Source organism: Chamaea fasciata, unplaced genomic scaffold (genome assembly GCF_029207755.1).
Source record: "Chamaea fasciata isolate MVZ Bird 193981 ecotype frontalis unplaced genomic scaffold, bChaFas1.0.hap1 SCAF_3, whole genome shotgun sequence".
Classification (NCBI taxonomy): Eukaryota; Metazoa; Chordata; class Aves; order Passeriformes; family Sylviidae; genus Chamaea; species Chamaea fasciata.
In genome coordinates, this window is record NW_027094088.1 from 84,930,938 (window position 1) to 84,947,092 (window position 16,155).

The 16,155-nt window shown below is 38.0% G+C and overlaps 1 protein-coding gene across 2 annotated transcripts in view; it reads right to left on the reverse strand.

Annotated features, from left to right (window-relative positions):
- FAM135A (family with sequence similarity 135 member A) overlaps positions 1-9,358 on the reverse strand; it is a 66,258-nt gene extending 56,900 nt beyond the window's left edge. For both annotated transcript variants that reach the window (XM_066179715.1, XM_066179714.1), the window contains exons 1-2: positions 9,284-9,358; positions 5,485-5,605 (exon numbers count right to left, since the gene is read on the reverse strand). In XM_066179715.1, coding sequence (XP_066035812.1) covers positions 5,485-5,561 — 77 coding nt within the window. In that variant the 5' untranslated portion in view covers positions 5,562-5,605; positions 9,284-9,358. The remainder of the gene's footprint in view (positions 1-5,484; positions 5,606-9,283) is intronic.
- Positions 9,359-16,155: the final 6,797 nt, after the last annotated feature.

A 16,155-nucleotide genomic window follows, 5' to 3' on the forward strand; every position in this document is an offset into this window, starting at 1 on the left:
CTGTAAAACCACAAGCTGAAGAACAGAGCTCATCTTACAACTGTTAGACAAATTTGACAGCTTTCTTCTCTCTTTGTAAAGATGCATTACATTAAGTAAAGATCACAGTAAAATACTTCAAAAGATAAGCTATCCTGTCAGAAGGCAATTCACAACATTTATTTCCAGAAAAATATGTCATACAGAAACGTAGCTTGAAAGTAAAAGTATGTCTGAGCTGTATGAATGAGAAAGAAAACCAAACAGGTGAACCTGAATATTCCTTGTCCATCAAGAGTTTGTTATTTGATCATATACTAGCAACACAAACCATTAGCAAGGGCAACTTCTTTATGTAAGGACAAAACTTTGTCATTTCTGATATGGCCAGAGGAAGAAAAGTGGTCCTGCTGGAAGCATACATTTTAATTTCCTTTTAAAAATTTTAAAATTAATGTAGGCAACTCACTGGATCCTGAAAACAACACAACTTTTCATATATTGCATTATTTCTCGTGACATTACTGAGTAATCATAATAAGATTCATTAAATTTCATACTCTCGTTCAGTGTTATTTTCTTTTAAGCTACATTACACAACCACATGCATGGAAGCATAAAATGTCAATGCTGCTCAGACACATCAGTAAGCATCTACACATGGAAAAACATAAATCTATGGAACAGACGAGTATCAAGCCTATATTTTCAGTAGTCTCCGAAGCTTAAATTCCTTTGACTTTAAATAGGATTTAGGTTCACAAGCAACTTATGCTACAATCTTACCAACAACCTTTCAGATATGATACATCTTCAAAAATATGTTTTAGGTTAGAATCTGCCAAAGTCTCTCCTGTGGAAGGTATTTAGTATTATTCTTCCATCTGTGGCCCAACAGTTAAAAGCCAAAATACTTTAAAGAAGACTTACACTACTAATGTAAGTTCTTCATGTGGTTTTATAAGAATCTTTTAACCCAAAACAAAGTAAAATAATAGAAAACTAAGAGACACTGAACAGTAAATATGCAATAAAGAGCTACTGTTAATAATTATTTTACTTCCTCCCCTCTTAGTTTATGTAAAAACAAATTTATACTGCCAAAAAAACCTAGGAAAACACTGAAACCCACAATGAAACTTCATGTATTGTACCTTACAAATAAAAATGGTACAAAAAAACCCAACAACAACAAAAAAAAACCAACAAAAAAACAAAAAAAACACCCCAAAACAAAACAAAAAACCCCACAAACAAACAAACAAACAAACAAACAACAACCCACAACAGAAAACGACAAAACACATAGAGACATTACTATTAAAAGTATTCTAAATCCAGCTTTGGCCAGCTGTATGTGCATGCATACTACTGACAAAGTAATAAAAGGTTAGTGACAAAGTAAAAACTTAACACTGGGATTATAAGAATGCACAGAGATGAAGAAAATGTAGATGAAGCTGTTTTCAAAGCAGATCTTGTGCAATGTGTGCACTATGCTAAACTAAAAACTATTAGCTAAGTCTCTTCAGCTCATTAGATTTGCCATTTACATGTAAAGCAATACACAGCTCCAGGGAAATGAAAACCTCATCTTGTCACAAGTGAGAGTTACCAGGAAACTCTTCTCCCTGCCCACAGAAAAGGTGTAACTGTCTCAAGTCAGACATCAGGATCCATCATCCCATGGTGAAACATGGGAGCTTCAGCTGAGCACTACAAAGTACTAAGGCACTTTCAGTAACCAGTTGTCTGGAATCAGACATTCTGAACACATACCACAGTTCAGGACACATATGTATGCTGACACATACAAAATGTATGTAAATGAGGGGGTAAGCAGCCTTTTCTTACAGCAAAGTCTCTGAACTTAAACAGCTTTAAGCTGAAGGAGGGTAGGGTTGGATGAGATATTAGGAAGAAATTCTTTTAGTCAGAGAGTGGTGAGGCACTGCAACAGGTTGCCCAGAGAAGCTGCTATCACCCCATATCTGGAAGTATTCAAGGCCAGGTTGGATGGGGCTCTAACCTGGTCTAATGGAAAGTGCCTCCCCCATGGCAGGAGGGTTGGTACTGGATGATCTTTAATGCCCCTTCCAACCCAAGTCATTCTATGACTCTATGCAAAGATTGCTGAGACTACTGATCCAGTTTCAGTCCATGGGAGGTGCCACTGGTCAGCTTTAAGGTGGACTTAGTATCACTGACCACAACTTTTTGAGCCGAATTATCCAACCAATCTTCCACTCAACTCACTCTCCACTTCTCCAGTCAAGCTATGTTATGTTTCCTTTGTCTTTATAGATCAGTACTATAGAGCCCACACCTTACTGGAACTTTTATGAGCAAAGATAACAAAACAGCCTGAAACTTCACAGGCTCAGACTACCATTCTCACAGGTCCCAAACAAATACATTTATTTAATTCATTTTGTCACACAATACTCGCATGTCAATCACTGTTTGGGAAAAAATTCCTATCATCATCGTTCTCACTAGCTCAAAACAAAAAAATGTGTGAAGCCTTATTTGAATGCAATAACAGATAAAAATAAAGCAGTGGAGCCATCTGCAGCATGCTGGGTTTAAAGCAAATGGCACAGTTATAAGAAAACATAACAAAATAGCCGTATTAGATACATAAGACAAATATTCTATTACAATGAAGGGTCTGCAGTGTCTTGTTACCCCTTCTTGCAATAGTAACAGTTACCTAAAAATAAAGGAAATAGTCTGCTTTAGAGGGTCACTAAGGAGAACAACATAGTTATAACCCTTCATATAATTATAATCTTGGGTAAAATACTAAGAGAAATTTTGGCTCAGTCTGCATTATTTAGACTGGTTTAGATCAACACAGTGGTTTTGAGGCACTTTCCCCAATAACCCCAGTTTGCTGCACACTGGCTCAGTTCACTGAGAGCTTTCCAGTCATAGACCTGGATGTCTCCTAAAGAAGCAGAACTACTCTGACCTAACTGTCACAATATGCACTTCAATCCCTGAGGACACAAAAAGGTCTCAACCAACTACTGATCCAAACAACTTCAAATAACACTCATGATACAAAACATCTGGTCCAGAAGATGAGGTTAAAATCTAGTCTGAAGTAATCCTGGAACCACACAAATGTAGGGACATTAACACTGCTTTTAGTAACTCATTCCTTAAATACCAAATTTAAGTGTTAGTGTAAACACAGCCATAAGTGCTTTTGGCAACTGTAGTGCCACTACAGATACAGATGCAAGAAAACATGATAGATACAGTTGGATGCAAGAGTTGGCAGATTTCTTCAAATAGTTATAAAAGCAGGAAGAAAGTAAAACAGGTTTGACTGGATATTAGAGTATGTGGACTCAACCAAAAAGGAAGGGGAGGTGGGGAATGTGCCACAAATTCCAATGACCAAACTCATGGCAGTTCATATTTATTAAAAGGGACAAAAGACTAACATCTAAAGTACATAAGGGTGAACCTTCAGACTGCTAGAGTGATTCAAAACACAAGACAAAGCTGTAAAGAAAAACAACTAAAACTGACCAGAAAGAAATTTAGGCTGGGAATGGTGACATCTCCAGTAATCAAATGAATGAGAATCTAGACTCATTCTGCAAACAAATACTTTGGATAAAAATCTACTAAGTTTTAAGAAGGAACCTGATGTAATTACTTGCAATAGTTGACATTTTATTCTACACAGTTCAGAAGGTCATGATGTTTCTAGCTCCATAAGACAAGCATGACATGCTGGGAAGGCTTGAATGCACACAATACAATCAATTCCGTACTTAACTTTGGTGAGACAAATCTTGCTAAACACAGTGGTAGCTAAAAAACAGGAGGCTAACAATGAAACTAAAGATTTTCTTTTCTGCTCATTAAATCCATTATCCAAGAGCTCCTCCAGCAACAGAAGTATTACATCCTGTCTCAAATAAACACAAAGACAGCTTCCTAGAAAAATACTGGAACCTACCCAAATTGAATTTATTGCAATAGACACATTTCTCAGTTTGTCAAATTATTCTGGAAGTTCTCTCTTCTTCCTGACATTAATTTCTACAGGAACGTGCCCAGAGTTAAAGGTTCAGCTTGAAACCAGAGAATTTGTATCTCCTCATGTCACTTTTCTCATCATGTCAGCATTCCACTTCTCTGAACCTGCCCGGTGAATTTACTGCTTTTTAGCTTACTGCAAGAGTAAGCTAAAAAATATGCCAGGTAAAGCACTAGTAATTATATTGCTGTGCTTTGCTTCTCAACTACCTTTCTGAGGAACCATTTCAATTGTAAGGATAAGACAACCAAAACACTTTCTTCTCTTCAGGTTCTCTATTAGAGTAAATGTGCTGCCATGTTCTACCCTCTCCCTCCCCACTGATTTCAGAGATTAGAAAAGGCTAAAGTTCAAAACACTGTGCTTTTTTGTTGAAGTAATTAGAATATTCTCAGTGTTTTCCCAGACCTCTTAAGCCTCCCTTAATCCTCCTCTTCCAATGAAGAGTGAAATTACAATTTTCCCTAAAAAGGGGACAATTGTACATACTTCAACTGCATATAGTAGCAAACATAATGGGTCACCACTTCTGTCAAAAAAACCCCTAACTGTACTGAAAACAATACTCTCTCACACACCCACCATGAACTAAGACAAGGCTAAAAAAACCAAATGTATTTTCTTATCACTAAAATGTTTCTGAGGAAAGTTACTCATAATGTTTTGGAAAAAGCAGCTATCATAAATCAACACTGACACACCTTGTTCCATCTCTGCAAACACTAACACAGCCTAAACTCTAACATTCATTTTTACTGTAGTCTAATTGAGGAAGGACAGAAGGCTAATGTACCACAACACTTAAGGACAAATAATCTTTAATAGCCCCAAAATAAGCTACAACGGATTATTTCCTGCATAGCCATGGGAAACAAGGACCTCAGAAAGTAATCTAGGACAAACATGTAATATCAAATGAAAGGAATGTGAAAAAGACTTCTACAGAGAAGAGATATGGAGGAGTAAGAGGAAGTCAGGAGAGTCTAAAGAGGAGGATAGAGTCCTGTGTAACTGGACGCACATCAAGGAGAGAGGAGAGAGGCTGGTGAAATTCTCCACTGCCAAACTGATAAACAAGTAGGTTAATTGGTGCAAGGTCATTTTAAAGTATTGAAGAGAAACACCTATCATATTTCAAACAAAAGGGATTACGGAAATTAAGACATGCAAGGGTGAAGGCCTGGATAAGAATATAATGTACTCTCCATATCTACAGGTTTTCCCTCATCCCCAATCAGACAAAAATACTGTATTACAACTTAGGTTTTAAGAAAAAATATTTTAATATTTAATTTTAAATCCTAGAAAGAATATGACTTTCCAACACAGAATCAAATCACTGTAAAAATAGTCAGTAACACATGAAGCAACACTACATGATAGAGTAAGGTCTTTCCAACATTAGCCATCCAACAGAGTAAAGTTTGAAAGAACATGCTACCTACCCTCTTTGAAACAAATCCACATTGAAGAATTTGTGGAGCTCCACGGAGAATTCTACCATAGCCTGAACTTCACTCATGTTTATGAGGATGAAGAAGTCAAAACTTGTCAGCACCTTAGTTACTGAAAACAAAGAGAAAACAAACTATTTAGAACACAAGCTGGGGGTAATGCCCATCTGGTTCTAAAAAGGACAATGCTTACACACAGTTTTGCACAGCTTCCTAAATATGCAGGCCCTGAGGTAAACAAGAATATAGGATGTACCAAATCTAGCTCACAGTAACTTTTACCTTTCTTGTGAAGGAATCAAGTGTTATCAGGGAAGCATCACAACACATTGTCAGCATAATACAATCCTGGGACTTACTGATACCTACATACTGGAGCTCTGCTCTGGTTCTTGGCTGGAGAGGGAAAAATACTCTCTGACAAGGAGAAAAAGAGCATGGGTTGCTTCCAGCCCTTGTTGCTGCAGAATGACCGTGCAGGCAGCAGAGCCTCAACTCTGGCATGAGGACAGCAACAGCTGAATTACAGTGTATCCAAACAGTAAAGAGAAAGTGTCTGACTTACAGGTCATGTAAGGCTTTAGACTGAGAGATTCCAGGGGAAGGCAGGAGTTAAGGAAGTCAACACACCTATTTTTAGTCAATTTTTTGTAGTAAAGTGATAATTCTAACTGTCATCTTGCTAGCCACAGACTAGCAAGTTCCTGCTAATTTACAACTGCCTGCTGATACCTAAATTAAAAACCTACAGATTTTACTAAGTTCTGCTGGTTTTCCTTCAACACTATCAACTAGATTAATGAAACAGACTACACTTTCTGCAAACACATGTCTTCAAACTCCCCAGTTTCTGCAAGCAATGTCTAGTTTGAGGACTAAGCAAACAAAAAAAAAAAACAAAAAAAACCACAACACCAAAACTGGAGCAGGCTGTACTTCCTGAACATTAGTCAATTTTTCTGGCTCTGATGTGGAAGCAGTAGACATTGTCTGGAGCTTCAATAGATTATGGGGTTTTTTGTTTCTAAAATTTTGAACATGCATTTGGGTGTTTGTGAAGTAGCAGGCAGTACTGAGACTGAAACAGAGTAGGAGGCAAAAAAAGTCATGACTGCAGCAGGTATTAGTCAGCTGAAAACAAAGTTACCTTTAGGGGCACAACCTCTAGCCTACCAGCTAAAGTGTCTTAGAATATGACTCAAGATAAGATTTCCCTTTCTGTACTCACTCTAGAGTAGCTGAAAGAACTTCAAGCACTGTAACAGGTGTAGATTTTAAACTCTAAACAAGACGCTAATTCTGACCTTGGTTTAACAGCCAATACAGGGACTCTGAATGCACTTTACAAAAACACAGGAACACATGATCGACATAACAGGAGCTAGGGGAAGAGGAATTTTGCTGCATTAGGACAAAATGAAGAACTCAGACCAAGGGCCCTCACTGCAAGATCAAAACTACAGCATCCACATGATGCTAGTAACCCAGCTTGTCTAAAAAATCTTGTCATCCTTCGAATTTCAATCAAAGGGCTTCAAGAGACTAATTGAACAATGCCACAAGTTTTGCTACAGTTTGTAGTGTTAAGACTGGCAGTGACAGCCTACAGGGCTTTGCAGCAATTCCCTCTTCCACTGTTTTGTCTATATACAGTATTGTATGGGGATGTCCTCTGTGGTCTTTAAAGCTAGAATCAAAATGTTCAGCACTGTAATTCTCTGGGGCTGCAATACTGTGTTATCATATGGGCATCACCTACCAAAATGCAAGTGTATCTTCTGCAAATGAAACCTGACCTGCCACAGAGGAGAGATCCAGCTACCCTAGACCCACTGTGACTCTTGGCTGCTGGACAACAAACCCTGTGTGCTACGCATGAAACTGACCAGTACCTCAGAAGGAAGCCACTTTAGAGAATTCAAGGAAAAGCAAAAGGGTAAAGTAAGGATACCATGGGGCAGTCTCACTCAGCTTGCATTTTGATGAAACAAAATTCTCAAGAGAGGAAGACACGACAAGGCTCTGACTTCCCAGCACAATGGGCAGTGCTAACTCCCTGAAGTTTGCCTCCATCAAAAGAAGGGAAGACTGTTTCCTGTGGTTGCTGTTGGGCCATGATCAGGGTCCCTCAAGTCCCCAGTAGGAAAACCCAGAACAATCCAGAACCAGTCCAATTAGGTAAGCTCAAAGGTTCATTTTATGCATGAGCTAATTCAACAAAAAAACCCCTAAAGTTAAGAGAGCTACATCCTGCATGACTGCCAAAAGGGTTGTCTAGTGAACTTGTGGTATTCCTACTGTGTATAATATGGCTCTAGCTGGGGCCACTCCCTCCCTTCCTTCTCTATCAAGCTTACTTAGCACTCCCAGCCAGTCTGCTAAAAATTGACTGGCAGACAACTTTTCCCTGCAGACCAAGCACAGGGTCCAGCAATCACAGGCCCGCATGACATAGCACTGTGCATTTTAATCCAGTAACACAGCTCTTGCACAACTACAAACAGCATTTGGAAAAACAGTGTCTGTGCCTTCCTCCAGTACCAACTGCAAAACCAGTAAGAAATACTGTGGCACAGTTCACAGAACAGCATGTCCAGCAAGCAGTGCTGCATGCTGCCACAGGTACCCAGCTGACCACTGAAAAGAGCTTTTTCTTTGTTGAGCATCAGCTTGTTCCACGTGCACCTTAAACTGGAAGAAGGGGAACATTCACTGCCCTGGGCTGACAAAAACCACATCACTACTTTTCTGCCAAAGTCTCTCATACCAGTGCAAAGGAAAACAGTTAGTACAGAACAGTTAGAGTTCTGTGAACTATGTAATAGAAAGTATTATGCAGTGAATAAATATTTTAAAGGAGAAACTCAACTTGAACAATTTCTTGAGCTTGTACACTAATTATATAAAAGCCAGGAAAAAATTTGAACTCATGTAGAGGTATTTGTTGTATAGATTCCTGTCAAATTTACAGCTGCACTTCACAAATTTCATCTGCAACAAAAGTCCACAACTCATTTTAATACTTTACGAGTTTATTGTTGTATTTTAAAGCACATCATTAGCATTTGGAAACCAAGATATTAAACTGCATTAAGAAACAAAAGAATGCTTCAGGAGGAGCTCTCTACTTGAGAAATGGAGTTTAATGCAGCATATAAACCCTTATCAGAAGGTCTGATGATAAATGACAATACCTTAATAAACAAATTATAACAGGGGGGTTCTAAACTTTTGGTAGCTAAACTTTTAGAATCAAAACAGCATTTCAATATTCGAAAGTATTTAGAGCACTGAGACTAAACATCTCCAGTAGTTAAAACGTCAGTAAAAGCCACTTTATCCTACACTGAGGGCCAAACATTTCCTTTCCTTCATACTTCTGAAGGCTTACTTGTTTTCCTAAGTTGGAAAATCTTCTATATATCCTGGCTGGTCCATGCTGTCCCCACATCACCTCACCACTTCTTTAGTTATCCAAATTAATCTTTTCTGAGGCCACAATACCAAGCTGATCACAAGATAACATTTTTAAGGTTCGTCTGAAGGAAAAAGAAGAAGTTTCTTTTATTTCTGGGGTTTTTTTTTTCTAAATCGATCATTTTAGTGCTACTTTACAGCAGCTGCATCAGAGCACTTGAGAGTGAACTAAAAATACAGAAACCTCCTAAACAAATTTTCTTTTCAGAAAAATGATTGTGTAACACTGACATTAATCTAGCTATTTGCACTGGAAACTGCAAAACAACACTGAGAAACAAAACTGCAAAAAGACGTTCAAAGAATGTCTTACCTGTACTGGTAAATACTTCATTTTAGTATGTCAATCAACCAGTCTTCCAGTTCTCTGCTGTCAAAAACATACTGCTCGAACTGAAAAACAACAAACAAACAAATGTTTCACTAAGAGCAACATCTCTAGAATGTTTTAGTACTTATGTACTTCAGTCTCTTTTCCTGCATTCTAGTAACAACCTTTATCATGACCTCTGCAACAATCACACAAGAACTGCCTACCAGCATTCTCTAATCTGACCTTGGGTCCTGCACTGCAGTTTTCAGCACTCCTAAAGTGTAGCAGTCTGATATGCGTTTTTTACAAAATAAAGTAAAAAACATAACTTCTCATGAAGCCAGTGCTCTGGCAAAGCTGACATTGCTATGTCCAGCCCAACCATCCCTTTCTTCACCAAGGAATTCTAAGCTCCCAGAGGACTCTGGTACACCCCCAGCCACCCCACAGCCTCCCCAGTCTTCAGAGAGACTCTCAGCTCACCAGTAGCGACACAGCCATGAAGAGGTAGGAGGATATTCTGGCCTGAGTCATCAAATACAGCTCAAGCCCCCACACAGCCTTACATAGCTACCAGGGAGGAGACAACTTATAAGAACAGGTTTGATGAGATTCTCCTGGTAAATCCTAGGTCCCTTCTCCACAGGAGCCAAAATTCAGGGGACAAGAAGAGCCTTAGACCACGAACCCACTTTCTTAGAACAAACATTGCAGGTAGGTCAACACCACCTAATATTGTGAAACTCTCCCTGGAGCTCTGGATAAACCACTATCTTAAAACTGTTTATTAAAAATCAGTTCATCTCTCCTGCACTCTGAAATCATTAGGGTACTTAAAAAACAATGAAAAAGTGCAAAATCTCCTTTTTTCTTTTTTAATCTGATGACCTTTAGATTTCTAAGACATAGAAAAAAGAACACGTTGTTCTACCCTCTTATAGGAACTTTGCATCTTTCTCTATGTATATTTTAGAGAAATACAAACACAAAATCTATCACAGCTTGTGCAGGCAAGCTGTGAAACTAAACTGCTTTTGCCTTAGCTTCAGAGGGAGGAAAACAGAGAAAGTAGAACATAAAAAAAAATTATCTGGATTTTTTTAAAACCGATTTCACTTGTGTATGTCATGTTAGTATTACATCTTTGATACCACCAATTTTCAGTAATAACTCAGTCAAATCCTGATGCCATAATGCCACATAAATATGGCACCAACATTTATTACATTTGTTTAACAATGCATTACAGCCTGTGTCATATCAGTTCTCTTTTAAAGAGGCCTGAGTTCTTTTTTTGAAAGAGAGAGAAAAAAAACATACAAAATTCTGAGGAACTGAACTTTTTCTAGCCTTAGATTTAGGATTTTATATTCAGTGGAAATCAAAAGTAAAACTAAAGAATCTACAAGTGAAAATAAAACCAGGCATTCATTTTGCTCCCATCTGTTTCTAGCTATTCATTTAATGTTCAAGTAGTATTTTTCTTCAGAGTTGCTGTAGGAGCCTTGTACACCTCCATCCCTGAGCTTTTTTACCAGTCCTCTTCTCCTGTATGCTCAGAGATCCAGCACCTGCCAACACAAATTCAGCCACCATCTATCTCTGTGCTGATGACTCACAGGTTTGTCCCCCCACCTGAGAACTGCCTTCAATTCCAATTTTAGCTGCTTCTTGGACACTGCCTTCAGCTGAAACTTAGTGTGGTTATAACAAAGTTCTTGACCTGACCAGCAAGGGTATTCCTAATGCCTACTTTCTGAGTGTGCACACTAGAACAACCTGATTGGAAACTTAGACACTGTTTTTCATTTAGTTTTCTCTGGGTTCTCACAGACTCTGGAAAGACTGTACAGAAGACATGCCAAATTTTTCTGCATGCAATTAGAAATATGTCCCATCTATCCATACAGCCAAAACTCATCCAAACTAATATCCTTTTATTTTAGTTATCATGAGGCTGAAAAAGCATAATTCACTGCATGTATTAGTTCAGCATGATGCTGTAAAGAATCAGTCTTTTATTTTGATCATTTCAGTTCTCTCTCTGCATTCCCTGCAGAGAGCCTGGACTACTGCAAGCATAACTTCCCTGTCCTTTGAAATCCTTTCACAGCTGTGCAGCACTCAATATCACAGTGTTCTGGTTGAGACTAGAGCTTCCCAGCACTAGAAATAGACCCTGCTTTTCCATAATTAAAAAGGTGAGGGTGTACAAAAGAAATGGTAGTTGAATTTTGGATTGCATAATCACCATGTCGTAAAACAAGCAAACAAACAAACAAAACCCTTATGCAGAAATATCTACAATACCTTATTCAATTCATAATCTCAGTTTAAAAAGAAAAAACATCACCACCACTAGAAAAATACTTCAGAACAGACTCCTTTACTCAGGATTTCCTAACTAATTTTTTTTTAAGCTTCACAGGTATAATAATTATGTGAAGTAAATAACTATATATATAAATAGTTAAACAACGATCTAATTTTCATGGGCTCAGGGCAAAACTCAACCATGACAATTTTCTTCAGGCCTGGTTCTCTAAGCCTAGACTACTTCCCAGCCAACCACAAGGTTTGATTCTAACAAAGCTAATGCAAGATACCTATGACATTTCAATGGGCTAGATAAACAACCAACTTAATCAGGCATTAACATTCAAGTTTTCATACTTTTTGCTTTAAATTTAGCACCAATATCTCATCCCCTATGCAGCACACTGATAAAAACAACATACTCACTACTTTGAGGTGACAACTTGATTATTCCCACTGAGCACAGAAGTCATTAAGATGTTGCATTTATTTCTTTTCTTCTCCCCTATTAATAGATCATACATGTGATACAATAATTCATCTTGAACACTTATTAGGCTTATTCCCTTCTATCCTAGCATTGGTCTTTGTCTGTTTGACAAATGACATGTTATTTCTAAGCTTCCTCATTAAAAAGTTGAACAGGAAAAGTTCTGAGAGCACAGTTTAAAGCTCTCTTTCTTATCGATGTGTTCTTCTCACTCCACCACAAAAACTCCTGCTGCAAAACAGACCCCATGCTTACAGATTTCTGTATTTTTCCTCCCAGTATTGACACCAACTTTTTCTCTCTTCAGCCACCAATTTACACAAAACAAAAACTGCATTATCTCCGAGATCCCTTCTCCTCTTTCTCATTAAAGTGAATTGAGCAATGGTTTCAACGGTAATTTGCACAGAGAAATGGAAACAGAACACAAACAAAACTGAATGTTTTATTTGCCTTTTACAAAGACCTCCCTTAAAAATAAAACCCACATTTTAAAAAAAATATTAAAGGAGTATGAAATAACTGGCACAAATGTGACTGCTTTTGAGTCAGAAATAGCTAAAATGGAGCATTTTGATGATAAGCAACAGCAGTTCAGAATATGTGCTACTACATTATGCCAACCACCTTGTCCCACTTTGATCCCACACACTGGCTGAGTGAGAAAAATGAACTTCCACACACTCATGCCAAGAACCAAGGAGAGTGGACCACGCAAATCAGCAGTAAAGCTGAGCTACCTCAACAACAGTGGTGAAAATTGATACCTCTAACTACAGCAGCAGTAATGTATCTAGAAATACATCTGCAAATGTAGAAATAAAATCAGTGAACTAATTACTTGTTTTGCTTATCATTTTCCATTAATGAACTCAAAATCTATCTTCTCCTGACCTATTCAGAAGCGTATTATAGGGGAAAAAGAAAAATGAAGTGCTTATACTAAACAATCAAAGTCTTTTGGAACTTTACACAAAAAGCATACTAAGGATCTTACAGTAAATGGAAAAAAACCCCAATAATTTGCAGGCTGTAGTATTTTGACTTTAAAAACCAAGTTGCATAGCCTAATACATTCACCTTCTTATAAACTACTGAATTTATGAAGGATGTATCACATAAGAATTACTAAAGCAGGAGAGGGAAGATTGCTAAAATAATTCGATTCTGTCCAATGGAATAGGTTCTTATAAAACATTAAGGGTCCAAGTGTACTTAAAACATACTTCATTTTCCCACTTACATAAAAGAAAAAAAGCTCTCTTCGAATTCTATGTCCCAACAATGTCATTAAATGAAAAATAATTTCATATGGAGGGATTAATTTGGCATTAAAATGTCTGCAATGACTGTCAATGTCATTATTCTACCATACTTTATGAATCAAAAGTCTCCAAAAGAAACTTGCAGCGTCTCTCCCACCACAAGCAAACTTGTTTCCAAAAAACAGACCTTTGGTTCAAGAGAACTGAAAAATAAATCTAACGGTATAAGATCAGTAAATTATTTTTAATAGGTAATAATTCTGTATTATTGTCCTCCGTAAATAAAACAGCACAATTTACAGAGTTGAGTCATTCTACCAATACCTGCTCTGAGGTCATTCTTTGACAAGACAGTAAATACTGTTTAGATTTGACAGGTTGATTTTGTATTGGGAGGCTTTATGCCAAATAGTTCCTCTATTTCCTCCCACAGTTGGCATTAAGTTAGAGCAAATGATATATTGTATACTCTTATTAACTTAAGAAATGTGATAGCTTGGCTGCCTGATCGAAGCTACATTAGGGGATAATCTGATAGCAAATCTGATCCAGGATCAGTGGTCACAAAACCACTTCCTTGGTAGTTCCTACAGTAATAGCATTGGTGGTGATAGGCTGGATCAGCCAACACAGAAAAACAGTGACTCCAATAGGACTTTCTTACAATTGTTAATTCTTTCAGAAACACACAGGAGTACTGTATCAAAAACTATTTTATTTTTCAACACCTAATGTTAATAACCCAACACAAAGGCTGCTGATTTGAGGATGGCAACTACATCTTTAAAAACATAATTCTTGACCTCACTTTTTTCATAGAATCACAGAATCCTTAAAGTTGGAGAATACCTCTAAAATCACCACGTTCAACCTTACACGGCTATCTCCACCACTAGACCATGTCCTCAAGTGCCAACTCCATACTTCTTTAAACACTTTCAGGGATGGTGATCTCACCACTGCCCTAAGGCACCCTTTCTCAGTGTTTAACAACCCTTTGAGTGAAGAAATTTTCCTATCTAAACTTTTCCTCATACAATTTAAAGCCATTTCCTCTCATTCTATCACCTCTAACCTGGGAGAAGAGACCAACCCCCATCTTGCTACAGGTAGTTGTAGAGAGTGATAAGGTCTTCCCTAAGCCTCCTTTTCTCCAGGATAAACACCCCCAGCTCCCCACAGGACTTGTGCTCCAGACCCTTCAGCAGCTCCACTGCCCTCCTCTGGACTCGCTCCAGCACCTCAATGTTTGTCTTGTCGTGAGGTGCTCAGAACTTGACACAGATTCTAGATGCAGCCTCAGCTGTGCTAAGTACAGAGGGACAATCACTTCCCTAGCCCTGCTTGGCCACACTATTGCTGATTTCCTTGTGGTTTGGCTTCCAGTTTCCTACCATTTTAACAAAACAAATCGAGGTAAGCATTATAACACATAAATTAAAGTTAAAAGTTTAATTCTCTAATTCTTGTGATCTTCAGCACAAAAAAAAATCCTCAAGCCTAAAATCTGGAAATATAAAACTTTGTTTTTAACTTCTCATAACATCTGCACACTGTCTTTATTCAATACATACACGAGAAAAGTCATATATTCTTATTTTGATCTTACTTTGTTAATGATTTTCTGACAGTCTACCCTCTCTTCAACTGACCCCTTTTTCTAAGACCCTGTCGAGAACTTTTCTGCTACACAGAACACGCGTTCATTTTACAATCAAATCCATGTTATTCTAGTACAAAGTGAAATTTAGTTCTGGTTGAATGATACAAGTGCAAAGTTGAAGGACAATTTAGCAGACTGCCACTGCAAGCAATGACCTCATGAGGTCATAAAAAGTATCTCAGAATGTGCATTAAAGCTTTTCAAAAACATTTTGTAGCAAACAAACACCTACATGTCAGTTTGGCCAAAGGTTTCAAGCTCTCTTGATGCTCACTTATCTTCACACTGACCAGGTGAGGAAGAGATACTTTTCTCTGCAACCTCAGGTGGCACCTCCAGCAGCTTATGTCTTGTACACCTCCAAATCTAAGTGCACTAAGCTGAAACATATCCAAACTTCTAAGTCTACTTAGCTCCTACCCAAACCAGTCAAACTCAAAATTTTAATGCTCTGTCCTTAAGGTCCCACACTTTTTTCTAGCACAGAAGCTGGGAGCAAAACAGATCTCACCTAAAAGAAAACAAACAAACAAACCCCAAAAAACCACACCCAAGCAAACAAACAGAATAACAACTACAAAAACAAACAAAAACCCCACAAACAAATAAAACCAACCAACCCACACTCCCAAGGAAAAAAAAAAATTTAATCACTGCCTGCTTTTTTTAGCTGTTTAGAAGAGAAGGGACTAAACACAGTATGCAGAGTACTGTGTGTGCTTTTTTATTTACAAATGCTCAGGCAAAGAAGTCTTTGAAGAAACAAGTGTCAAGTAAAGATAACACTGATCAGCACTGGTGGACAGCTGTGATGGTAGCTTGAACAAACTGAGCAGATCTTAGCATGCACACTATAAGAAGACTGGATGTCAGTAAGCAACCTGAGAAAACAGCACCTTATATATCAGTAGCAAAGTCTTTAAATTATATCCTTTTGCTACCCTTGCAGATTTCCTTGCACCCATGCCACAAATAGCCATCTCTGCAATTGTGCTGGCAGTTGTGGGAGCCAAAAAGCCCCACAGCACCAAACAAAACTTTTACAGCTATTTTGGAGGTAACTGCGAGTTATTGGTGGTTGGGGGGTGGTTGGATATTTTTTTGCATTTTTAATTTAAACAGCAACATTTCGCTGATT